The 25565-nt window shown below is 42.3% G+C and overlaps 4 protein-coding genes across 6 annotated transcripts; all 4 read left to right on the top strand.

Moving 5' to 3' along the window:
• Nucleotides 1-492: 492 nt before the first annotated feature.
• Nucleotides 493-6584, top strand: cdx1b (caudal type homeobox 1 b). The gene is made up of 3 exons (XM_057055220.1): nucleotides 493-1143; nucleotides 5423-5571; nucleotides 5693-6584. The coding sequence occupies exons 1-3, from the start codon at nucleotides 657-659 to the stop codon at nucleotides 5915-5917; spliced, it is 861 nt and encodes a 286-aa protein (XP_056911200.1). The 5' UTR covers nucleotides 493-656; the 3' UTR covers nucleotides 5918-6584.
• An 8480-nt stretch (nucleotides 6585-15064) lies between these two features.
• LOC130537345 (E3 ubiquitin-protein ligase RNF26-like) lies at nucleotides 15065-18566 on the top strand. Of its 3 annotated transcripts, none has more exons than XR_008953606.1 (3): nucleotides 15065-15222; nucleotides 15871-16956; nucleotides 17760-18566. XR_008953606.1 is itself a non-coding variant. In XM_057054077.1 (3 exons), the coding sequence occupies exon 3, from the start codon at nucleotides 15877-15879 to the stop codon at nucleotides 16894-16896; it is 1020 nt and encodes a 339-aa protein (XP_056910057.1). In that variant the 5' UTR covers nucleotides 15085-15222; nucleotides 15434-15588; nucleotides 15871-15876; the 3' UTR covers nucleotides 16897-17404. The 3 variants fall into 3 exon arrangements, 2 of the variants coding, with proteins under 2 accessions (XP_056910056.1, XP_056910057.1); XM_057054077.1 differs by lacking the exon at nucleotides 17760-18566 and adding an exon at nucleotides 15434-15588 and having other exon boundaries at nucleotides 15085-15222; nucleotides 15871-17404; XM_057054076.1 differs by lacking the exon at nucleotides 17760-18566 and having other exon boundaries at nucleotides 15871-17404.
• Nucleotides 18567-18828: 262 nt separating this feature from the next.
• LOC130537346 (insulin) lies at nucleotides 18829-20044 on the top strand. Its single transcript, XM_057054079.1, has 3 exons — nucleotides 18829-18948; nucleotides 19439-19623; nucleotides 19702-20044. Exons 2-3 carry the CDS (start codon nucleotides 19440-19442, stop codon nucleotides 19860-19862), a joined length of 345 nt encoding a protein of 114 aa, XP_056910059.1. The 5' UTR covers nucleotides 18829-18948; nucleotide 19439; the 3' UTR covers nucleotides 19863-20044.
• Nucleotides 20045-20551: 507 nt separating this feature from the next.
• Nucleotides 20552-25014, top strand: nipal4 (NIPA like domain containing 4). Its single transcript, XM_057054075.1, has 10 exons — nucleotides 20552-20831; nucleotides 22112-22213; nucleotides 22285-22422; nucleotides 22534-22590; nucleotides 22693-22783; nucleotides 22864-23024; nucleotides 23285-23452; nucleotides 23578-23657; nucleotides 23720-23932; nucleotides 24161-25014. Exons 1-10 carry the CDS (start codon nucleotides 20792-20794, stop codon nucleotides 24359-24361), a joined length of 1251 nt encoding a protein of 416 aa, XP_056910055.1. The 5' UTR covers nucleotides 20552-20791; the 3' UTR covers nucleotides 24362-25014.
• Nucleotides 25015-25565: the final 551 nt, after the last annotated feature.

Genomic DNA, 25565 nt, shown 5'->3' with positions numbered 1-25565 from the left:
GAATGAAAGGATGGATGGATGGATGACCCGCCGTCTCTCTGACGGATCGCATGTTATTAGTCTTTTTCCGTCGTTTGTAACTCTGGTGTGTTACTTTGATGGTGGCCTTTGAAGTGCAGGAGCGGCCTGTCAGTCATGCAAATGAGGGCTGAGGGGGGAGACTGTAGACCGGGGGAGGCCGGGAGAGGCCGGAGAAGGCCGGAGGAGGCGGGAAGAGGCCGGTGAAGAGAGTGATGGAGCAGCCGTGCAGGAGACAACCTGCTGATGTTGCGGCTTTTCTGTTTTGGTTTAATGTGCTGAATATCTAACATCTTGGTCAGTTTGGTTTGATATGTGAGGAGGAGGATGTCATTGCGGAGGAAAGAAAGCCAGAGGAGAAATGAGAGAGAGGAAGAGAGGGGGAGGGAGAGGGAGAGAGATTAAGAGCAATAAAAGTGACCATGTGACTGTCGCGGTTTTTAACGTGCAGCTGATGAAGCCATCCCTGAGAGAGAGAGAGGGAGCGAGAGAGAGAGAGAGAGAGTACAGGTGGAGGTGTGGACAGGGAGAGAGGACCAGAGAGAGAGACTCCCTTTACCTGCAGAGGTGAGCCGTGGAGTGGTCAGAGAGACAGGCTGGATCCGCACTATGCTGAGGGAGCTCCCTCACCTGCAAAGATGTACGTGAGTTACCTACAGCTGGACAAGGACCCCACCATGTATCCACACCAAAACGCTGTGACCCGACACCCAGGGCTGAGTCTCAGTCCGCAGAACTTCGGGGTTCCGCCCCCACCGCAGTACACGGACTTCGCCGGCTACCACCACCACGGCATCAGCAACGAGCTGCATCCGGCTCAGCAGGCCGGGCCCGGCTCCGGGGGATGGAACCCAGCCTACCCGCCTCCTCCGCCGCCTACCCGGGACGAGTGGTCGCCCCATCACTACGTGGCCGCGGCCGCAGCCGCCGCTGCTGGGGGCCCTTCCGCCCAATCCACCATGCCCGGCGCGGTGGGGCCCACTTTGGGTTTCAGCCCCCCCGAGTTCCCCGGGCAGCCGCCCGCGCTGCTGAACGCTTCAGCGGGGCAGCTGTCACCCGGATCCCCGCAGAGGAGAAACGCTTATGACTGGATACGACGCAGCTCCGCACCCCCCTGCAACCCCAGTAAGACACACTTGTGATGTTCTGTCAAAGTAGTAGTTTTCTACGAAAGGCTAAATATAAATTATTTATTGCAGAAATGGGGCAACTTGTATTGTCGCATGGTGATAGATTACGAAAAGATTTCAAATCTAAATATTGGAAATTTCTGTAAAAGGAAATTTAATAAAATAATTGCAATTTGAGATTTAAATTTTGTTTGGTTTTTTTTGCTGTAACGTAAGGCGTTTTTTTCGATTTGTTGCATTTTCCTTATTTTTTTACAAACTGCATTTAGCTCATCAAAAATCGATCTGATCGGAAGATATTTAAGGTTTAAAATGAACATTTGAGCAGTTTAGTTTCGTTCGACTGGTTCCACTAATTACATACAATTGACTTATTTTCAATAAATAGGCCCTGAAATTATCAACAACTTATTTTATCATTGTTCGATTTCAAAATATCAGCCTCGTAATTAATTTAAAATCCCTTCAAATTTGACGGGATTGGATTTTTTTGGACTTGATTCATTTCTGCCTCTGCTGACAGATTTGTGTGTTTTGTATTAGTTGAAACTAAATTCGTCTGGTGTGAAGTGAGCCTGGAAGCAGGCCCGAGTTGTTCCCACCAGGTTCTGTGTCGTCTGGTCGCGATTCAAACGTGTGAAGCCGGTTTGAAGCCGTTGTCATGTAAATGAACCCCCGCTGGAGGTGACTCCGGGCGGCCCAGCGGGGCCTTTGTCCGCCGCTTGTCTCCGGGCGGAGTTTACAAGAAAGTTCCCACTTTGAAGTGTGTGAAGTGTGACCTGTGTGTGTGTGTGTCTGTGTTTGTGTGTGTCTGTGTTTGTATGTGCCTGTGTGTGTGCGTGTGTGTGTGTGTGTGTGTGTGTGTGTGTGTGTGTGTGCGTGCGTGTGTGTGTGTGAGACAGAGAGAGAGAGTCCTACACGCTGCAGAAGTAACAGAAAAAGTACTCAAAAAGTACCCGAATATTGATAATAAGCATCAGTTGAGTAAATCTGATCTATAACTAACAAGATAAGTTAGTTGTTTTAAAATATTTAGAAATAGTCACAAAAGATTAATAACGGAAGAAATTATGTTCTATCTAATCTAATCACGTAAAACACCTTTTTTTTAGTATTTTCGTCTAAAATCGGAGAAACCGAACATCAGATCCCATATTCTCTAAATGTATGGTTATTTAAATAATCAACAATATTATGCTGTTGTCCTAATTTTGAGAAACAACTTTTAAAAGATTCAGATGGAGGGGAGAAAAAAATCGAAACTTGTTCTAAGCAGAATCATTGTTTCATGTTTCAACAAAACAAAATGTTATATTTCTTCAATTACAAATAAGATGTTAGATTGAACACTAATGACACAATTCGCCAAATAAACAGGGTTTAATTTAAAACAGCTGGATTAATCCGCAACTGAAAATAGTTCCCTGCCCTTATTTTAAAGGACACAATTTTTCTGTTGCCATAACTGGACTTTGATTGGTTGAAGTCACACTCTTTCAGGAACAACCACCATTTCCTGCTCATAAAACAGACTTCCTGGCAACAAACAGAGATAAATCTCTTCTTCTTACATTATTGCCTCTTCTGGGCTCCTTCGCGTGAGGACAGTGATTCCAGGTCATTTCACCCACCATTCAGATGTTTTGAGTAATAAACTTTCTGACTACAGGAAAAGTGATCCAAGTTTGGTTTCAGGGTCTTTGTGTCCTTGTCCAAAAAGTCTCTGATGGTGGGTTTATTCCACAAGTCCAGAACTTTAGCTGATTGAAACTACAATGAACCTCTGAACATGAATGTCCTTAAAATCATGATTTGGTCCTCTGCCTCCTGCTTCTGTCTCCTTCTTCTGTTTCCTCTGTGTTCTGCTTCTGTCTCCTCTGTCTTATGCTTCTGTCACATCCTTTTGTCCCCTGCCTCAATTTCCTGTTTTCTTCCTTGTCTTCTCCTTGTATCTCCTGCTTGTCTCCTTTTGTCTCCTCATGCTCTGTCCTGCATTTGTCTCCTCTTCTGTCTGCTTTCTTGTCTCCTCTTCTGTCTCCTCTTCTCTCTCCTGCTCTGTCTCCTCTTCCTTCTCGTCTGTGTCCTCCTCTATCTCCTCTTGTCCTTCTTCTGTCTCCTGTGTCCTGCTTCTGTCTCCTTCTTCTGTCTCCTCTTCTCTCTCCTTCCTTGTCCCCTCGTCTGTCTCCTTCTTCTGTCTCCTCATCTCTCTCCTCCTCTGTCTCGTCTTCTGTCTCCTCTCTCCTCCTCTGTCTCCTCTTCCCTCTACTCCTCTGTCTACTCCTCTGTCTCCTCTTCTGTCTCCTCTCTCCTCCTCTGTCTCCTCTTCTCTCTCCTCTTCTGTCTCCTCTTCCCCCTCCTCCTCTGTGTCCTCCTCTATCTCCTCTTCTGTCTCCTCTCCGACAGGCTGAAGATCTTTTTGATTTACACTCCTTCATTAACGTCCCTCAGCCGAACTGTGTGATTTTTACTTTGGGACAAATGGAGCAGAAGGTCTGCGCTCTGTGGACAGATGTTCCAGGACAGACGGCGGCTGTGTTTAGAGACACTATTTAACTCTTGTGTGTTTAAGCGCTAATGCTGAATCAGAGCGTGTTAACGAGAGCTGATGCCCTTTTAATCAAACCCTCTCAGCATTGTAACAGGTGCTTTATAAATAAAGTTGGCTTGAATAAAGGCTGACTTTAGTTCCTGCCTGTTTAAACCTCTTATTGTGTGTTTAGTGTGTATTTACTGGATGTGGCGCTGGTGGTGACCTTCGCTATGGGTGAAAGAGTCATGTGACAGCATCATGGAGGAAGGAATGAGGGAAGTGGTGGGTGCTGGTGTAGATTAGCGTCTCTTTGGAGGTTGAAGTTGACATCATTTCTACCTTTGAACATTTTTCATCTTCTAACATGGAAATAGGATTTTTTTTGTTACAAAACTTCAGCAAATGTCAGCCTTTACCGTGATTCATATGTGAAAAAGCATTTTGTTGGCGTCCCTCTCAGATAAAGATGTTACTGCAACATGATGAGCTTTGGGCTCGAGGATCCATAAAATTGACAGAAATCTTTGATGTCCGAGGAAAACATATAGAAAATAATGAAAAATTCTAGGTTCCTCTAGGAGGAAGGCTGGTGCACAAGTTCTATGCTGATGTATGTATGTCTATATGTTAATATGAGGACAGTTCTGTCATATTGTTGCTGTGTGTGTCTAGTTGGTCATAACTGAGATCAGTCAGGTTCTTTGGCTCTGTAGCAGTTAAAACAACAGATGTTGACATTTCACCACATCAGAGAACCAGTCAGATTCTTCAGCGTGTTATAACCATTAGATCACCATGTTGAAACCTTCTCCATGACTCTGGCATGCATGTTCCCAGAGACGGGCGCTGTGGCTCAGTGGCCCTGCAGGAACGGATAAAAGAAAAAAAAAAACAAGATAGCCATTCATGCAAATCCACCATTTGAATACAGAGGACATGGTTGGAAAGTCACACCTGTCCAGACGCTGACATTAGTTTATAACAGAACTTTATGGCATAGGACACATGAAGTCCATTGAAAGGCTTTTTTACTGGCTGTTGTGATTTTTAAATATATATTTCATGTTGGGACTGAAAGAGGCTGGAAGACAAACTAAAATATAAAGTTTTGAGGTGAAGATAAAAAAGACTCCGATTGGCAACTTCTCATTGTATTGTGTTTCCTGAGCTGGTTTTAGTGTAAATAGTAAAGTTTTCTTCATTGTGTGCTACAGTTTCCTGACTTCATTGGAGCAAATAATACAAATTTTCACATACAATCGCATGTTTTGTTTTTTCCTGTCCTTATTTTGCTGCAGGTCATAAACCTGTGTTCATGGCCTATTTGTTGTGTTTACAAATACACAATGACTTTACCTGACGTGTTTATTTGGATATGGTACGGCATTAGGTGTTGCCATTATTAGGGTCAACATATCATTATTTGTTATATATCAATAGCAGCGGCTAGGGTCATTATCTTATGTTGATGCATTTTAGTTAATCTCAAGTCGGTGCTCTAGATTCATTTGAGCCTTATCTGCTTTTACCTGACTGTTGCTATTTGGGTCAGTTCACAAGATTACTCAACCATATCTGTTGGACAATAAATTTGTTTTTAAAAGCCCCAGAAGTAACAATAACACTGCATCAGCATCCCAGTGAATGAGGGTGACAAAAGAAATCATTAGTGTCTAAGAAACTCAAGCTGAGGCCATGTTGTTAGCAATTAGCTTGATTTAGTCCGTGTGTTTGTGCTTCACAGATGGAAAAACGCGGACTAAAGACAAGTACCGGGTGGTTTACACCGACCACCAGCGGCTGGAGCTGGAAAAGGAGTTTCACTACAGCAAGTACATCACCATCAGGAGGAAATCGGAGCTGGCCACAGCCCTCAGCCTATCAGAGCGACAGGTAACAGGCCGCCGGCGCCACCCAGCAGCCACATCTTAAAATCTCAGCACGTTTGTCTCAGTCCTGCACTTCAGTGTAAACAACAACGGCTCAGGTAAAAACACCTTTTCCTCATCTCCAGGTGAAGATCTGGTTCCAGAATCGCCGGGCCAAAGAGCGCAAAATCAACAAGAAGAAGCTCCAGCAGCCCGCCTCCTCCACGACCACGCCCACGCCTCCCACCAGCACCGGTGCCAGCCTCCACGGAAACGGTGGCAGCAGCGTCGCCATGGTGACAAGCAGCAGCGGCAGTAACGGGCTGGTTTCTCCTTCCTCCCTTCCTTTGAACATCAAAGAGGAGTACTGACCTCGGGGGGGTGGACTACACAAATCTTCCCGATAAACTGAAGACTTTTTATTTGCATCATGCCGTTGTAAGTGATCCCATAAAGGAAGATCTGGACTTCACGAGAATCTCAGGTGACATTCGACCTTCTGAACGCTGATTCAGCGGCTGTACGCATCACTTCTGTCACCGGTCCAACATCACCAGCTGCGGCAGAAACGCCGAGGACATGTCTCCACTCGCTGGAAGGAGTTTAATCCTGTCAGAGAGGAACATGTTTTTATCTCGGCAAACCCAGATTTTTAGGCTTAAGTCCAGTCAGTCTTCAGAGTGATGATGACACATTAATAAATAACTTATATGCTGTTGTCATGTTATTGGGACTATAATTTTTCTGCAGTAAATTATCTTTTCCCAGTATGTGATGAGTGACTGGTTGTTCAGAGATCCAAATGGAATCGTTTAGTTCACCATAAGACAGGATCCATGTTGTCTCCAACCTAATGAAAAGATATAACAAAAAAGTAAAGTTACTGAGGACAGAAGGAAAATTGACTTGATTTCTGGGACAGATTCTAAGATTAACTGACTGTAACTGATTCAAAGTTTATTGTAAACTGTTTTCTTCATAAACTCTGATCTGATATTCTGTCAATATTTTCTAATAAATGTAGCATTCTCTGATCAATTCCTGGCTTCACTTTGACCACGCCCACATAACCACGCCCCTCGGGGGACAACGCCCATCCCGATTAAGCCTAGAATTACACAGGCACAGACTTGTAAGCTTTTGCGGGAGGTACTTGGAGTTACATCCATTGGACAAGTACGCAAATTGAGAAACAGGGACTGTTTTATAACCTGATCAGCTACAGCTCAGCTCAAGCCAAACCCAATATTATCACGTTCCTGATGTATGTTACCCTTCGCATTAGCTAAAAGCAGCAACATGATTGACCAAAAGTCTGTGATATTTTCTTGTGCGCATTGATTATCCACTGTAAATAAATGTGTCACTCTGCAAATCAGGACTAACCTGGTAGCCTTTTCAAACGTTGAATAAATCACAAGGGAATAAATGTCACCAGACAACTTTACAACCTCCCATATTTGACAGAAATATGATGCTGTGTAAATGTTCTGCTGCAGCAGATATCAGACGAGAGAGATGAGAGGAAACCTTTTTATGTCTGATGAAAGCGACGAATCTGAGGCGACTATAACAAACAAAAGAGCATAATCTCAATAGTGGGGATGTTACTGCCCGACGATGCTGCTGCAAATCCTTTATTTCACACAAGCTAACATTGTCAAATCAGTCTGTGTGGTCACGATGTTGATCGTCTCTGTTCTGATGTCCGGTCGTCGTCCCCACATGGACACCCTTTGAGGTTACTGCGCCAACAATATCTGGTTCCAGGTGCAGGAAGGCTCTGACTAGCCCCACCCATTTCACACCTAGAACTGTTTCACCTGAAAACTGAATGTTGCGCTTACTTCTGTTCTCTCCAACAATACGTGATGGGAAGTCAGCTTTGATGTTACATGGCACCATGTTCACCATGAATGAGTATCAGACATTTTCAGCTGAGTGAAAAATGAAAAATGAAAGTGGATTGAGTTGAAATTAATTTTGTTATTTGTAAGGGAACAACTCAAACCAACACAACACACGAACAAGCATATTTGCTAATTGATGTAGCGGTTAAGGTGTGGCGTCCAAAGGGCAAAGAGGAACACTCTGCAAACAGAGCACAAGATCCTGCTATCTGCTACAATGTGTGTGTGCGTGCGTGCGTGCGTGCGTGTGTGAGCGCGCATGCATGTCCTATTGGAAAGGCATGTGTTCATGTGTCCTCACTGAGACCTTTGTCCTTCTGGGTCCATTTTGCCTCCAACAACAGTCCTATCAGTCCTACCCAATGCTGATATACACTATCAGTATAGGGTGTGTGTCTGTGTGTGTGGGTGTGTGTGGGTGAAGAGAAACCTGTTCAACAATCTTGAACTTGAGACCTTCACTTCTGTGAGAGAAAGAGCAAAAATGTGAAAGATCTGACTTCTCTGTTCTAATTGTTGTTTGTTTGTTTGTTAAATGTTTGAGCTGCTAACCTGCATCTTCTTCCCTGACAGGGTTGAGGGTAAATATGAGTTAGCTTTGCCAAACTCACTAGCTAACGTCAGATTCAAATTCACTTTGAGTCCATCTTTCTTCTATGGTCACCTTCGATGTCCAGTCGAGGATCTCTTCAAGAAACACTAAAGCTCATATGGATCAAGAACTACTGGAGGCCTGAGAGGACCACACTGGTCCAGGACAGGTGATCTGTACCCTCGTGTTGTCTAATTTGATACTTTTTGCTGGTGTAATGGAGAAAGTTGGACAGTTTTGGTTGGCTTGAAGGACAAAGGTTCAACCAGGAGGATAAAAGTGAGGCGACACGAGTACAGCGAGTAGCAACGTCAGAGCTAGCGCCTCATTTTTGGGTAAACAGAGCGTAATGAGAGCAGAGCTTCGCTTCTTAGCCACCATAAAGTTTATTGAGGGGTGGAAGCAGTAAAAAAGGTTTCACCACAGAGACGTAGAAATGTTTGTTGAGGAGGCGTGACGAGCTGTGATAGTGGCGGTGGACGACCACCGCAGGAGTCCGATTCTCTCTTCTACAGCTGCACTCAGACTCCAGATTTGTTATACACTTAAGAAAAATCAAAGGCTGAAAACTATCATAAGAAAATTTGAATTATTATCTCTCTGAGAATGAAACTGTTAAAATTTAACCCCAAAAGTTTTAACGTCATCAAATTGTACTTAAACTGTTGATTTACCCATTGGCTGTTTTCTGCTTCAAGAGACAGAACACATTAGCTGCTAGCTCATTAATGGTCCAGACACTGATCATAAACAATTTAAAGGTTAAACTGGAACTTGTTTCCCCTAGTGGCTGGTTGCAGTAATAACACCATTGGCTGATTGTAAGGAATGGAGTAATTGTTTGGGATTTTATTTTACTATGTAACATGTAGTGTTATTAGTTAGCTTAATTTTAGAAGACAGGAAACAAACTAGTAAACAGAATATGAGCTCAGTACAGATGAAGGAAAGAACTTACCTAATAATCTCACCTCTTCTGTCACAATGCTTTAAAAAAAAACGTTATCCATATCAGAGCACCTGCTAACATCCTTTATTGCACTAACATCCACATTTAGAAAAACTCAGATTCAGTAAAGCTAATTGGGTTAAAGAGGAACAACCTGGTCGGTTGTTATCACCGAGGTCAAATATTCAGTTGGCAGACAGTGAAGTGCAAGAGAGCGACAATTTTTTCCCGCTTCAGACAGCATGTTAGCGTAGGCTAGCCGCTTCATCTGGTCATGAATTATCACCATTTCACCTTTCAATTGTGGGCTTTGACAGCAATCATAAAGGGAAAAGTAATCAATCCGAATAGTATCAATGTCAGCTTATCAGTTTGTCTTTCCGAGAAAACACACACACGCGTACGTGCACAAACCTGCAGGGTGGCGGCCATTTTATGGCACATTTCACCTGCCCAAAACAAAATGGTTGACACCAGATTGCAAATTGTGCATTGCTCAGGCCTCCAGCGGGACGAAATTACTCCACATCGCGGCCGGAACGGTGCTTTTTCAGTCCACAATACTCAGAGACGTCTCATCTCATCAACAGCGACGATAATTGGAGCAAATAAAAGGAAAAGACAACAAAGAGAGCAAATAACTCTCACCAGCATCCATAAACACAGAGGGAATCATCTCCCACAGCAGCTCATCCACACTTATACAGCCACTTGTTTATGGGCCTTTTTACCATAAACTTTCATTTACAATAGACTAACTGCCCTAATACGCCCCTGTATTGGCCGCATTGATTGTGGATAAACACAGCAGCTGTAAAGAAGCAGTGCTGGAACGGTAGAACGCTGTAAACGGCAGATAATAATGAAGTCACTACTGGGACTACTGGTATTCCCCCACAACAGCCCAGCAGGCTCTACCAGAGGGTCGCTGCCCGTCAGAGATGGTTCTGCTGGTGTGTGTGTGTGTGTGTGTGTGTGTGTGTGTGTGTATGCGTGTGTGTGTGCGTGCGTGTGTGTTCAGGGGAAACCAGAAGCTTTCAAACACTTTTACAATCAACAATTGTCCGATTACAGCTCATCATATAGTGAGTGCTGCAGAGCCATTAACCTATATAGACAACACACACATACACACGCTCAAACACACTATTAATACTACAGCATCAACTTTTATGATTCTCTTTCTGCTGCATCAGATTCAACATTGCAATTTGGGGAAATTAGAAAAAATTCACGGTCAAATTTTTGGATAAATCTTTAATCAAGAAATATGAAATATTAAATATCAGATTTAATAATTTCTTCTGGCTAAAAATACCATCAGATTAATTCAGGTTTTTACCCATGATGCACTTTGCCGTCGGGTCATCTGTCCCCAACCTGCAGTAATAAACACTGTATACATGGGAACAGTGAATAACTCCAGTTATTAAATACAGAAATCTTAAAATATTCTGAAATAATCTGGAAAATATTCTGTTTTCAAATTTGATTGATTCTTTTAATGGTTCCAGTTGGTTTCAGAATACTATGTTAAGGACAAAGATCCACCTGTTTTGATCAAATAAGTTCCTCTCCCATTTTTCATCACGCTGTATGAAATAAAGATTTTTGCATGCGTGGGCGACCTTGGCCCTCATTAACCTTCGTCCTGTTATCCTGCCAACGGTTTCGAAATGATCTCGGCTCCGTCTCAAGTTCTTGTTGGTCAAAAATAAGGTTTTGCTCATTTTAAATGCTACTAACGATTCATACGTTCCTGATGTGCTCCCGTGCTCCTCTTCTTATTGGAGTCAATCGTTAGCCAATGAAAATAAAATGCCCCGTGACCTTTGGTGACCTTGCTGTCCCCACCCCACTTGTTTCAGATGATTTAAGAGATGTTTGTCCTGTTCATTCTTTTGAGTTTTCGTTTCTGTTCAGTTTGACAGCATTTTACAGCATGTGCGGTAACAGCTGATGTTGCCCCCTGACAACCCTGCGGCTCGTACGATGTTCACGTCAGCAGGTTCCGCTGAGATCGGAACCTTGAGTCTGCTGAAGTCCCGCCCCCTCCACCCTGAGCTGAACCCAACCGACAATGGTGTTTCGCCGCCTTTTTTTTTTTTTTACTGCCACTAAGATCAGAAACATTTGATGTTGTGGAGGAGCAGAGCCTGCTGCTAGCTGCAGTGATACGAGTCTCTGACGTCGGTGTGAGGAAAATAAATTGCCAGTGTGTTGTTTTGGTGAGATTAGCTAGCATTTATTTCAGTTAATCTGAATAACCTTCATCATAACACAAAAAGATCTGCAGGTGGGGAAGCTAAAGTTCAAGACACACACACACACACACACACACACACACACACACACACACACTTCAAAGCTGTTGCCGTTCCTCAGATTTTGCTCTAATCTGGAAGATCGTCACTGTTTACCCTGGAATAATCTGATAATTTCACAAACACAGATTTGGTGACATTTTAACGAGCTGGTTAACCTGTGTCACACTAAAGTCCTGCGCTCGCCGCAGCCCGGGGTCGTGACCCAGAAATGACCGACGAGCACTAGCACCTCTGCCCCTGAGCACGCTAAAAATGCTAATTCTCCTAAAGCATGCTAATGATGGTGGGACAGCCAGGCCGTCTCTTCCTGGCTGCTGGTTCCCGCCATTGTTTACCCAGACTGCACCTGTGACTTTTGACACCAGGAGGAGGAGAAGAGAAGAGACAGAGGAAGATGATGAAAACAGAGAGGAAAGAGAAAAAGGACAAAAGATTCTACGAGTGACACGTTTAGATGAGGGCTCTGGCTTTTAAAGCTCTTATCAACTTTACACTGGATTAATGCTAGACACCAATATTTCTGTTTTTAATGAGCATTTTCCATATTTGATCCAAAATATTCCAAAAAAAAAAAAAAAGCTAATTTCCCTGGTGGACACCCCCTAAAGGGATCAATAAAGTTATCTTGAATCTTGAATCTTGAATCTTGAATGATTTTTGGTGATTGATGTTTAAACTGATGCTCAGAAATGATCAGATGAGTGTGTGTGCAGCATGTTGCCAGTTTTGATCAAACACTCGTGATTAAGTGTTTTTTAAGGGCCTTTTAAAGACTGCTCTTTTATGGTGGCCGAACACCAATTTTCATTTGTTCTTCTCGTACTTCAAATGTTTATGTTTGACTAGTTTCTTTTATGTTACAGACATTTAAAATGACTATTTTCACAATTGAGAAGAATAAAATAAAACATTTTTAAGAGGAAGTGGGTTCATGACTTTTCCCCTCATAGTTTCTTGACTGTTCATTTGGGCTGATCTTCTGTGAGCACTTCTGCAAATGTGAATTTAAAAATGTAATCACATGAATAAAGGAACTAGATTCTAAAACTAAAAATGCTAACAATTACAATGTTAAGGGAAATTGTATGTTATTGATGAACAACACTGTGACATCTGATTACGACTAACTTTTGAACGCCCACTCAAACTGATTTTTGAGCCATTTTTAGAGTCTAGTGACAGAAATGCTGTCGTTGTTTATGGCCAAAGAGACGAGCTAAAGGATGCTAACAGGCTGTAAAGGTTAATCATCTTAAAACACACGCGGTGGCGTACAGTGGTCGAGGTGTGGACGTTCTCATGGTTTTATGGTGCAGATGTGTGTGAAAGTGTCCATAAATGCTGCAGGTAAATACACGGACACCATCACGGGTGAGCTGTGTGGCGAGGAGCTCCTCCGCAAGGCTTCGGCTGAGCGCCAAGCTGAAGGTGTCAGGTCAGGGGCCAACCCGGAAGACAAGCTGCCCAAATATGATCAAAAACACATCAAATACGATCCATTTACAAAACTACAAATTAAGGTTTAAAAAGTTTTCATGTTTGTTTTTACATTTTTGCATTTATTAGTAGTCATTAATGTACATATAAACATTTTTAAAAAAAATATTTGATCTTAGTGGAACTAAGTTTGAAGATCTGCTGCTCAGTGTGCTAATGCTAATGCTAGCTCATCCGAATATGGGAAAGCCCTAATGAATGTTTTTGCCAGTTGAAACGTCCTCCACAAAGTGCTGCGGGGTTTCAAACCAGCATCCCGGCTGTGAAGCCACGACCGTCGTTCCCCCTCGGCCCTCCTGAAGAGGAATTATCTGCATCTTTATGGATTTATGGTAGATTTATTGTTTTACACTGATGAGTATTTCATTTAGTCTGCTGCCGTAAAATCACATAAAAGCCACAATAATTCTCATTAAACATACGAGTATTTGTGTTTTCAAGAGTTTAATAGACGTTGGATTGATGTTGCATAATGCGAGTGGCTACCGTAGCAACCGCCTCTCTTCTTCATCATGACGGTGATTTTTTCATTCATCACTAGTTTAATAAAGTCTTTTAATCGCTCAGTCGTGGAGCCACAAACATCATTTACACCATTACAGGTTAAAACAAGTCATTTCCTGGAGGCCATTTTAAATTATTAGAAAATTCACATTTGATTAAATATATTTCATTTCAGCTTTACACGGGAAGTATTTGTGACCTTGTGTTTTTCTCCTCCTGCAGCGTGTGAAGGGGGTCAGACAGGAGATGACCTCTGCTGACCCTGAGGGCCAACACAGCATCACCATTCATTTCCTTCAAATGTAACTTTTGAATTAGAATTTCATTTTCCCAGAACAATACCTGTTAGAGAATATTAGAATTATTGTTTATAATAATTCTTTTTAAAATTGATGAATGTTGACTGATAAATAATAAAACTATTGAAAATAAAAACAGTAGAATGGGATCATTTATCCACTGATATAAAGACATTTGTTTTTTACTTAAAAAAAGGTCAAAACAGGAGTCAAATATATCTGAAAATGCTCTCATAATTTCAAATAATATTGTTAATAGTACAAATGACATTAATACACACACATTAAAAAGAGTCCTGATCACCATTTCAGTTTAGTATAATTTCCTTCCAAATAAATGAGGCTAAAAAAGAAAAGAACAATAAAGATGAAGGACAGAGCAGACAAGATAAAGGTGTGCGTGTGTGTGCGAGTGTGTGCGCGCGCGCATGTGTGAACTGGGTGTCCATCTTTTTTCTGTTTCCCCCTGTCACCTGTCTTCAGGTAAACCATTAACAAGCTAAGAGCCATAAAACTCCACTTTATGGAAAGTTTAATGATGGTGGTGGTGGTGGTGGTGGTGGTGGTGTGTGTGTGTGTGTGTGTGTGTGTGTGTGTGTGTACTGAAGGGGGTCATAAACACTGAAGCCTTTTATTGCCTCACTTGCTGATGCTGCTCACCTTGACACAGTCAGAACCAGGAAAAGGTTCTACACGGCTCCAAAATATAAATATAAGCTTTATTATTACTGTCATTATTTTTGTTATTGTTGTTGTTAGCCCATTTAGTTTCGTAGATCACTCAATAACACCACTATCACAGGGTCTTTTTCAGCAGAAAATGATAAATTAAATTTAATAAAATTAAAGGATATAAAATAAATAGGATATAATATATAAAAGGATATAATAAAAAAAATGACATCACTCACTACATAAACCAGAAATACAGTATGTTACCTAAAATTTCATCGCCCTCTTTTAGCTAAAATTAATTTCTTTGCACAACATGCACAATAATTCACTGTGTTTAAGATATTAAATAGATCTGAGTATTAATCATTTTGATTTGAACTTAAGTACAAACGTATTGGATTACTTCTGACTGAACCTGAATATTCTCATGCCATATTCTTCTGCCCCCTGGTGTTCAATATTATTTAATACAGAAAATCAGTATTAAAAAATAAATATATTGTGTCCTAATAGTATACACATCTATTTATTAGCAGGATTGTGATCCAAATATAAATTATCAGTTAAATACTACTAACATATGATCTAAATAGTCACTTCTATTTCCATTTTAATTTATATGAATTTAGGATTTTTTTTATGATTCTGTGTTTCTACTGGTTAAATTAAATTATATTAATACGTTATTAAGATCAATTTAAAGATGAATTTTTGAGTTTCTGATGTACAAGTGGCAGCTTCCGACTCGTCTCTGCTGTCTCCAGCCAGCAGGGGGCGACGTGTAGCGAGTTTACAGCCTAACAACCGCAGAAGAAGAAGCGGCTAAAAACATTTAACATGTTTAGTTTTGCAGCGAGGCAACAGAATCAGTCTAAATGTTCGGTCCCGGTCGTGAGTAAACATTTCCCAACCATGTTGCTCCGGTGAGTCATTCATCACTTTTAGCCTAATTTAGAGCCGAAAAGTGGTTTTGGTTCTTCATATCTTCCTATCTAGTCTGCTAATGCTAATGGGTGTGGTCTGCCATTGTCAACAACGTTAGTCGACGTTAATGAATCAGACGTTTCATTTGATTCTTTTAAAAGTGTGGCGTTTGGATACTGTCTGTTTTTAAAAGTTCCTTTGTTTTTCCAGTAAACCACAGCCGGGACAGACACCATTGTAAATGGATTGTCCCAACTCCATTTACAAATCCGTTAATTTTCATATAACGCCATCGCACCAATGTCAAAACAATGTGAAACTTTCTTCACGATTAGTTTTATCCCGATTCAAGCAACAACGGGCAGGTGAGAGTTTAGCAGACACAAGTAATTTGCTTCTCTGTTATTGCCACATCTGGCCACAATTAATGACCAAAGACTAATGAGCTCTTTCTGTTTGTTTTCATCTCCGTTCACGGTTTCTAATGGTTATAAGTAAACATTTATAATCTTAAACACCCATATGATACTTGTATAAGAATGTACTGTAGATTATTTCACAAGGAGCTGCAGCTGCATCCTATAATAGACGCTGCATTCATTCATAAACTAAATCTGTTTCCGTCATTTATAACTCTGCCTCTGCAGGCTAACATGGATGATGTGAACGTTGTCCTCCTCACCTTTGGGAAATTTGTCGATGCCTCTTGCCTGCTGGTGGACCTCCTAGTTGGAACACTCAGTCATCTCCTTCGCTTCCTGTCCGCCACGCTGCCCATCCCCAGTGGAGACACTTTGGTGGAATACTGTAACCTTTCTGCTTTGTCCTTCCTCTCCACCACTGAGGCCATCGCAGCTGCCCTTTATGGAACCCTGCGAGTTGCAGAGGGGTGGCAGCGGGCGATGGAAGGAGTGTTTGAGAGTTTCAAAATGGTCGGACACCTGATGCGTCATGTGGCGTGGCGCTCCAAGGACATACTGCAGCGCAGGCTTATTTCCAGCAGCTGCGTCCTCCAGCACATGTGGGAACACTTCCACACTGGGCTCCTGATGGGCGTCCAAAACTGTCTATCGGTGCTGGCATGTGCCTGGCAGGCGCTGGCCGACCCAGTGAACACTGTGCTGCAGCTGCTGCTGACTCTGCTGACCTTCGTCTACCACTGTGTGCTTGGTGCATCCATGCTGCTGTGGACACCCTGTCAGCTCCTTCTGGACCTTCTTGGAACTCTGAGTCGCGTCTTCTTCAGTGTTTGTACGGCAGACACATACTTCCTGTTCCTGAGTTTGGTCCTTGTCCTGGTGCTGCAGTTACTGAAGTGCTGGTTTACTGTTCTGACAGCTCGACTGGTCAACATGCTGCAGGGGGAGAGTGGTGCACAGACAACACTGATACACAGCAGTGTGTCTCAGGATGCTGATGATTTAGGCACGAGGACTCAGGACAGGAGTCCTGCCTACCAGGAAGAACTGTTAATCCTGCTAAAAGAGCACGAGGAGAGGAAGAAGTGTGTCATTTGTCAGGACCGAAGCAAAACAGTTCTGCTGCTGCCCTGCCGTCACCTCTGCCTGTGCCGCCGCTGCACTGACCGGCTGAACCACAACAGAGATGCCCAGCATCACTGTTGCCCGCTGTGCAGGCAGCCGATCACACAGAGCATGGAGGTGTTCCTCTGACTGGAAGAAACAGAAAAGACCAAATATTCAGAATCTGCTGTTTAATTTAATCAGCAACCTGTCAGTATTAATACATTTACCTCTTAAATGTTTGATGTAAACTTAAAAAAAAACAGGAAAGCTTTCAAATCTACATACGTTGATTATCGATCTTCACCAGACTGTTTTGGACTTTATTTCAATTTTAAACTTTAAAACCAGCATTTCCTGTTTCAAATGAAAAGCCAGCCTTTTGAGGTTTTGAGGCTTTTCTTTTGAAACACAGAAAACTCACTGACTTTAATTGTATCTGCCTTCATTTTTTAAATTTAAATTTAAAATGTGCCAGGAGTGATTGTGTAATTCCTCTTTGATACCAGAAGGGGGAGACGATGAGACAGGAACGTTGTGAACAACTTTAATCCAATATCTACATTGCCATTATTTGAATACCTCATCATTTGGGTCTTCATGCCTTCACCTGCCTGTTTAGAAGTCTGTATAAATAAAGTTGTGACAGAACTTTCAACTATATATTATACTATATATGGATGGATTTGGATGGACTGTAGCTTTATAGAAAAGCCATCCCTATATCTACAGTTATTTGTTTAATATGTCACAGGCTAAATTCTACGCAACGTGTTTATTTTACTTTAAGACTGTGTGAAGCTCCAGTTTAAATGATGATGACGTTCAGTGTTGCAGAAATTATTCACGATAAAGCATATTTTTTAGGACGAAAGAACTGTATTATGTAAATTATTTTAAAAAAAACCAACTGAGATAGTAAAATATAAAAGTGAAACTTTTGTTGATGAAAAACTAATATGAAATAGGTTACAGAGCCCAAGTGTCCATATAAATGTTTTGCTGTCCCTCAGCTGCTGATTGAAGCTGCATCTTCTGCACGATGCTGGGAAGCTCTCCGAAACATCTGTTGCTCCTCCGTCATCGTGGAGACTCTCATCACGGTCAGTTGAGCCCACGTCAAGCATGCTTCATCAGCATGACAGCTATTAACACCCCGAGCGAGCGTTGGAACCATCCAGGTTTCTGAGAACTCAAGCCGTTTCCCTCTTTGGAAAATCACCCAAAATAATACAGTTTGGATTAAAACATTTCTGTTTCTATTTGTTAGTTTTCACTGCAACATCTCCATCTGGGTTGTAGGGATTGTTTTATAGGATTCCCCAACCTCCTTTTGTGTCTTAATTCTCTTGAGAAACCAATTAGGGTGTTTTTTCTGGTACCATTCACACCGCCAGCAGGAAGTGTGCAACTACACCAGCAGCACTGTTATTAAGCGTAACATCGAGCAGCTGTTATAGCAAAATCACAATGGATTTCATGTTTTGTGTGCAAATTCAATTACCAGGAGGAATCAATGTATATTTAGAACCTTGTCAAGGAAAAGACAAGTGCTGAAATATGGTGCTACATGCTAACTAAACAGCTACAAGGACTAGCCTATAGCTACGATCCGTGTTTAGAACATTCAAAGGCTGCTAAATTTCAGCTGCTGACAGTTTCTGAATATAAAGACTTGATAGTGAAAAATGCTAAAGGACCAAAGCGCCCGTTAGCACAGGCTGGGTCTGCTGCAAGTGACCTTTTGACCTCCAGAGAGTTCATGGTGGCATTTTTTGAAGTTCAGGTCAGTTTTCTCTGTTAAATCAGTTTTATAATGTTTAAAATATATAATTTTTGTGCTGATACCTGATCCACTGATCAGGTGAATCTGGGAGGACCATCAGAAGTCACGCGAGTTCACCTGTTGGACCGCCGCTGACCTCAGCACAGCAGGACGATATTGGTGATCAATATTTGTCTATCAGAGGTGATCAGATTATGTCACCTCATTAAGCTCTGTTTGTTTTACTAAGTGCTGTGAGCAGTCAATCAGAAGTAAAGGAAGTGTTCATGGACACACACACACACAGTGGGTGTGTCCAGGTGGTGATAGACTATAAATGGGAAGCAGATCTTCAGTTTTTCCTCACACCTTTCAGCTCTCTAATAATCCACTCCTCTTCATCACAGACCTGTTGTCTGTCTACTCCTCCTCTACAGGTGAGTGCTTCTTCTCTTCTCCCATCTTCCTCTTCATCCAAATCAGAGGGAGTTATGCTCCTCATCCTCACCAGCCTCCTCCTTTATCTCCTCTGAACCGAAGGGCTGCATCTCCTCCTCTCCTTGCTCTTTTTGTTTTTCATCCTTTTCTGGTATTTTTAGGTTTAACTGGACACTGACATCAAGATTTTAAAGACAAAACCGAGGCATAAAGTCAAAATAAATAATTAATATCCTATTTTACTTTTTGGTCTTCATCAGTGAGGTCTAGCTAATGTGTTTCCCTCTGGCCAAAATTAAACTTTAATACACTAAATTTTCTCCGCAGTTCTGTAGTTGCAAGAGCAATCTGTGAAAAGGAGAACAGTTTTCTGATCAAAGCTATCTCCACTGGTCTTTCTCCAATTTCACATTTAAGGTCTGAGGTGTGTTTAGAGTGAAGATTTCATGAATTCACGTGTTTACCCCGATATTGTTATCTGTCCTCTAGTATGGCGGCTCTCTGGCTCCAGTCTGTCTCTCTGCTGCTCTTAATGGTTGTATCGTCACCGGGCTCTCAGGCCATGGCTCCTCCACAGCACCTGTGTGGGTCTCACCTGGTCGATGCCCTTTACCTGGTGTGTGGTGACAGAGGATTCTTCTACAACCCCAAGAGAGACGTGGACTCCATGATGGGTGAGATTCTGCAGCCTGAGTCTGGGTAAATCCCAGATTATTCAGATAAACTTGACGTGTTCACCTGTTTGTGTTCAGGATTTCTCCCTCCAAAGGCAGGCGGAGCAGCAGGCGTCGATAATGAGGTGGCTGAATACGCGTTCAAAGACCAGATGGAGATGATGGTGAAGCGAGGCATTGTGGAACAGTGCTGCCTCAGGCCCTGCAACCTCCTCGACCTGCAGAACTACTGCAACTGACCAAATCTCAGCGCCGCTTTGTTTAGCCTGGTTTAGCTTAGCATAGCTTTGCTTCCTGGCTAAATTGTTGCCTCAGAAGTATGGTATTAAAGCTGTCTCTGAAAAATTAACTGCTGTCAAATGAAGTGCTGAAAAAAAAGTAAACATTTTTTCCTAGAAAATAAAATTTTATGAATTCAGAATATTTCTATTATTTTATAGCATGGTCCATGGATTAGTTTATTATTATAAAATAAACGGATCAAACACCTTTAATTAATGTTACATGTGTGGCCACACTCAGGATATACACTATTACAGTTACCAAAAAAAAAGAAAAAGGTTCAGAGAACAGGCCCTTTTCCCTAATATGACTAACCATAAAATAAAAGTTTAATTTTAATGCAAGACCTTTCTAGGTGTTTTATGCTATCCTGCTAATAGAGAAACATAATTGTGATGGCTGACATTGAGCCACTATTTATTTAATCTATTTATCGTAATTTTATTCAACCTTTGAGCCTATATATTTACAGTAACTTTATAGTATAAAGTTAATTCACTCAGGTTTAATAATCAATCCAAGATGCTTAAATATCATTAACCTGGCATGTACATTTTTACCCACTTCCGGTTAGTGTCAATGGGCGGGAAAGGTGACACACCTGCTGCGAGACCCGGTTTATCCCGGCAGGGCGGGGCGGGTCTAGGTGGAGTCAGGTGTCTGTGTTTACTTTACCCGCACCTCCGCGGCGTGTGTTCTCCATCTGTGTTCTTTAAAGTCTGTCTCAGTCGCCGGAGCGTCATTCTACCTGCCCGGGGAATAATCGTCAGCAGCCGGGCAAATGTAGCGGGACTACCCGCCCTTCGGCCGGTAGATCTTTTCCTTTATTCCCGACGAGTTTCGACTGGACGTTTCTGTCGCTTGTTTTTCTCACCTGTGCAACACGATGCGGGATGTTCAGCTCCACAATGAGACGTGCGTTAACGGTAAGAACACACGCGATTTTACTATATAGGAGGAGGGTTCTATTAATACACTAATGGAATAACATATATATATATATATTTAATCAAGTTGGGGCGTTTTTTAAAATTCCCGTCGAAGAGATTGGTCCTCTTTTAGAATTTGTTTTAGTTTCTTTTACATTTTTCACATAACGTTTTGGGTCCTCGAGTGTGCATGATTAATTCAATACTCATTTTATACTATACAATGAGGAATTAAAGTTCAGGTTTGTATATACATTATAGTGCATACATGACAGACAGGCTGCAGGTGTATATATATATATACACCTGCAGCCTGTCTGAAGATTATATATATATATATATATATATATATATATATATATATATATATATATATATATATATATGTATATATATATAATCAGCATGCTGTCACTATAGAATCATTGTGTCTCATTATATATCCTCTTTTTGTCGTCCGTGCAGCCAGGGTAATTCTGAGGCCTCTTTGTTGACAGTGTAAATATTGAAATTACCTCCTCTCCTCGGGTTACTCTAATCGGCACAGCGGTCAAACCAGTATTATTCAGCTCGTCTGCAGGAATTGCTTTAAAGAGGACAAATACACTGAAAATCAGCAGGTTGTTCGCAGAAATCTGCTGCCTTCCACAGATACAAACACTCTACATTCCTTCCTGGATGTAAAGTATTTTTATCTGTGGAAGGCAGCAGATACAAACATTCTACATTCCTGGATGGAGAGAAAACTGATGGTTTTTGCATATATCTAGTGGAGCCTGACCTAAAAATAGGCCTGAGGTCTTTGACACGGGCACTTGGCTTTTCAAAATCATCTCTGTTTTAATAAACTTTATTTGCATTGAACAGTGAGAGCAGGTTTGGAGGATCAGCTTCATTACAAAGGAAACATTAACAATGCAGAATATACCTAATATACCTTTCCTCTTGTACACTCACTATGGTGGAAGGGTTCTTGGACCTGATAGAGCCTCCTAATTGTTAGAATGTTATCTGTTGTCAAAGATTATAGTTTGGCTTGAGTATCTGGTCAAATGTCAAAGTGTCCTCACAGCTGTCCTCAGCTGTCAATCAGAAATATGGGCTTTGATTCTGCCCGAGGGGTCCGCGCTGGTTCCCGAGGGCATCACCGTGTGTCTTTACTTCCAGTCAATGAGTGAACACAGTAAACATCATACGTCACCATGGCCACGTAGTTTCCAAACTAACTTGTCAACAAAGCTGACAGAACATTGAGGACAGGACGTGACTGTCTGCAGGGTCTGTGGTCCGACTGTGGTGTGGCTCCCAGTCTACAGTGTGTGTGATCACTGGAGAAACTGTGGTCTACAGCTCCCTGAACAACAACACTCAGACAACAGGTACACACACACGTGCTGATCTGTTGTGTGTGGATGAAATGATTCTTACCCCCCCGAGTGGTTGTTCTCAGAGCTGCAGACCACCCGAAGCTACAAACTTTGGCTTGGACTGACTCTGGCTCTGCTGTCGGCCTTCTTGATTGGTGGAAGCGTCATCCTGAAGAAGAAAGCTCTGCTGCGATTGGCCACTTCTGGTCACACCAGAGCAGGTGATCTGCATCAACATCACCACCCCGAACTTTGGTTTTTTTTTTCAATTTTTAACTGGTGCAAGTTCTGTGTTTGCAATATTATGTGTGTGTCTATTTCTGTGTGTGTAGGTGATGGAGGTCATGGATACCTGAAGGACTGGCTGTGGTGGGGAGGCTTGTTAACCAGTAAGATTTGTTCCTTGTTACCGACCTGTTTCCCTGGCCATTAAACCATGTCACACATATCTGGACATATGAAGCCTCCCGAGTCTGTCCTGTCCTCTGCAGTGGGAGCGGGAGAGGCATGCAACTTTGCTGCCTATATGTTTGCCCCAGCCACGCTGGTCACTCCTCTGGGTGCTCTGAGCGTCCTCATTAGGTACTTATCACAGTAACATTAAAGGATCCTTTTTGATTAAACTCAGAAGGATGATTTCAGCCCGTCTGCTTGTGCTTCAGTGCAGTTCTGTCCTCCTACCTGTTGGGGGAGACGTTGAACATCATGGGGAAGCTCGGCTGCCTGCTGTGCCTTTTGGGAAGCATCTTACTGGTCATTCACGCCCCCCAGGAGCAGGAAGTGACATCACTGCAGGACATGACCAATAAGCTGCTGGAGCCTGGTATCTCTTGATTATTTGAACAAACAAGAAGTTTGAAATAAATTGCTGGTGAATTAGGGTGTGTTCACTGAAGTGTAAAATCCAGTGGTGCCTCCATCCTTTATGATTTGTGTTGCTATAGCAGCAGCATTCTGATTCAGTTAGCTCCTGAACACTAACCATTACTTCTAACCTGGGGAGCAGATTAGCATAGCATTGAAATGCATTGAGAGTGAAAACACTTCTTTATTTTGGTCCCTTTCTGGATTGGTGTGTGTCAGGTTTTCTGGTCTACATGTCGGTGGTGCTGGTTCTGTGTGGGGTTCTGGTTCTGTATTTATGTCCTCGTCTTGGCCAGTCCAACATTCTGATCTACATCAGCATCTGCTCTCTGCTCGGCGCCTTCACCGTGTCCTCAGTGAAGGGCCTCGCCATCGCCATCGACACCGGTAAGTGTCAGCTGACCTCCACCAGGTCACATTACCTTAGTAACATAAACACACATTCAGCAAGCTATCTGTGGTTGAGTTGCATTCTGGGTAATGTAAGATATCATCTTTTCCTGCCTGTCCAGTGTTGTACGATGTTTCCGTGCTTGCTAACCCTCTCACATGGATCCTGCTGCTGACTCTCATCGTCTCCGTGGTAACACAGGTGAGCTCTAGTTCACACCCAGATACTGTAATGTTGTAAGATTCCTAACGTGTGTGTTACAGGTGAATTACCTGAACAAGTCTCTGGACACCTTCAACACCCTGCTTGTCTACCCCATCTACTACGTCCTCTTCACCTCCGTCGTTCTGTCCACCTCCATCATCCTCTTCCAGGAGTGGAGGAGCATGGCGGCTGTGGATGTCGTCACCACGCTGGGAGCCTTTGTGGTCATTGTGGTGGGCGTGGCCATGCTACACCTCTTCAGAGAGATGCAGGTTGGTTTACACTTCATTAACAGTCAAAGACGGCAGATGCCCAAGTCAACATTGACTCTGTGAGCTTAATGCTAATACGCAAACATGCTTTTGGAAAGAATAGAACATAAACAAGACACAGATCAAAAACCACCACACAATGGACATGTACTTAGAGGACTGCAGAGGACATTCAGCACCCATCCTGTAGCTGAATCATGTGACTGTATTTACTCTTTGGTGTGGCAGATGACGATGGTGGAGCTGACCCACCAGCTGTCTGTGCCGGGGGCGGGGCCCCAGCTCAACCAGGAGGCTCCACCCACCCAACAGGCGGAAGGAAGGAGGAGGAAGAAAAAAGAAGACAAACATGGACTGATGGACAATATGGTCATTGAGAGTCTTCCTCCAATGAGAGAAGAAGGACCGAGAGTCTTCATCATTAGTTGAGAGGAGGAGTTTCTGTCTGGTTTTGGTCCAGAAGATCCAGAGCAGCTTCCAAATCACATTCCTGAGCCTGTTTACACCCGACAACCTTATGCAAAGCTTATTTTAATACACTGTGAAGGAGACCAAGATATTTTCAAAACTACAATGATACAGGATGCTGAGTGACCTTTACAGGAAGTCAAAGGTCAGTAGGTCAGAGTTCATCTTGATAAGGTTGCCGCTGCCAACAAGTACACATTATTGATTAGGTTCATTGATTAGTTAATTGCAACAAAAAAGATATATCTTGATTCTATAATGAAAAGAACAAAACAGTATAATTTCACAGCACTTTATATTTAATCATAAAAAAATATTTATTGTTGTTGATTAAAGGGAATTATTTCTAATGTGTTCATACATTATCAATAATTTTATAGTGGCGATTAATATCAGTCTAGAAACCAGAAGCTGTCTTAATGTGGTGTCAGGAAACCAGATCCAGGTGGGACATCTGTGCTGAGGACTGACGTCAATGGCGCTGTCAGATGACACAAACTTTATTTTCATCTAATTTATCTTTTGGATTGTTAAAAGAGCATTTTGTGTTTGTCTGCAGCTGAAGACTTCTGTTCATGAAGCTCAGGTGACTAAATAATAATTGACTCGGTTGCTTCGTTGAGTATCAATGCCATTTTTTCTGAAGGTGGGTGGATGAAAAGTGAACCGAAAGGAGCTCAGGGTTATTTATGCAGCAACAAGGAAGTAGAGTGGGCTTCAGGTTACCGTGGAAACAAGACAGGGATCACAGGAACTTGGTTCCTGGTGTGTAGCTTTAGCAGCATTCACACCTAGACTCATGTGACCCGAGTTATTTGTTTCAGCAGAGATGCGATCCGTTTGTTCTGCTGTTCTTTTCTTTATTTGCTTTCCATCGCTCCATGTTCCGCTCACGGAAACTGTGTCTCAGAGGACAGACGTGTTTTTTCAGGATTCTCCGTGGACCAATTATGGAGCAACAGAATCATCTGACTGGTCTTCCTGCCTCAAACCTTCACTCAGGGCAACTGCAGAAGAATTTCCACAGTTAATTAGATCAGTGCTCTTCATCATCATCTCTCATGGACAAGAGCTCATTCACAGAATTCCATCAGTTAAACCTTTCAGAATTCTGCCAACCAACAAACCTTTAAAACTAAGCAATCATGAAGAAAATGATCATTAA

This window comes from Takifugu flavidus, chromosome 14 (genome assembly GCF_003711565.1).
Source record: "Takifugu flavidus isolate HTHZ2018 chromosome 14, ASM371156v2, whole genome shotgun sequence".
NCBI lineage: Eukaryota > Metazoa > Chordata > Actinopteri > Tetraodontiformes > Tetraodontidae > Takifugu > Takifugu flavidus.
The sequence above is the reverse complement of the archived record's forward strand: the minus strand, read 5'-3'. Positions and strand labels throughout refer to the sequence as shown.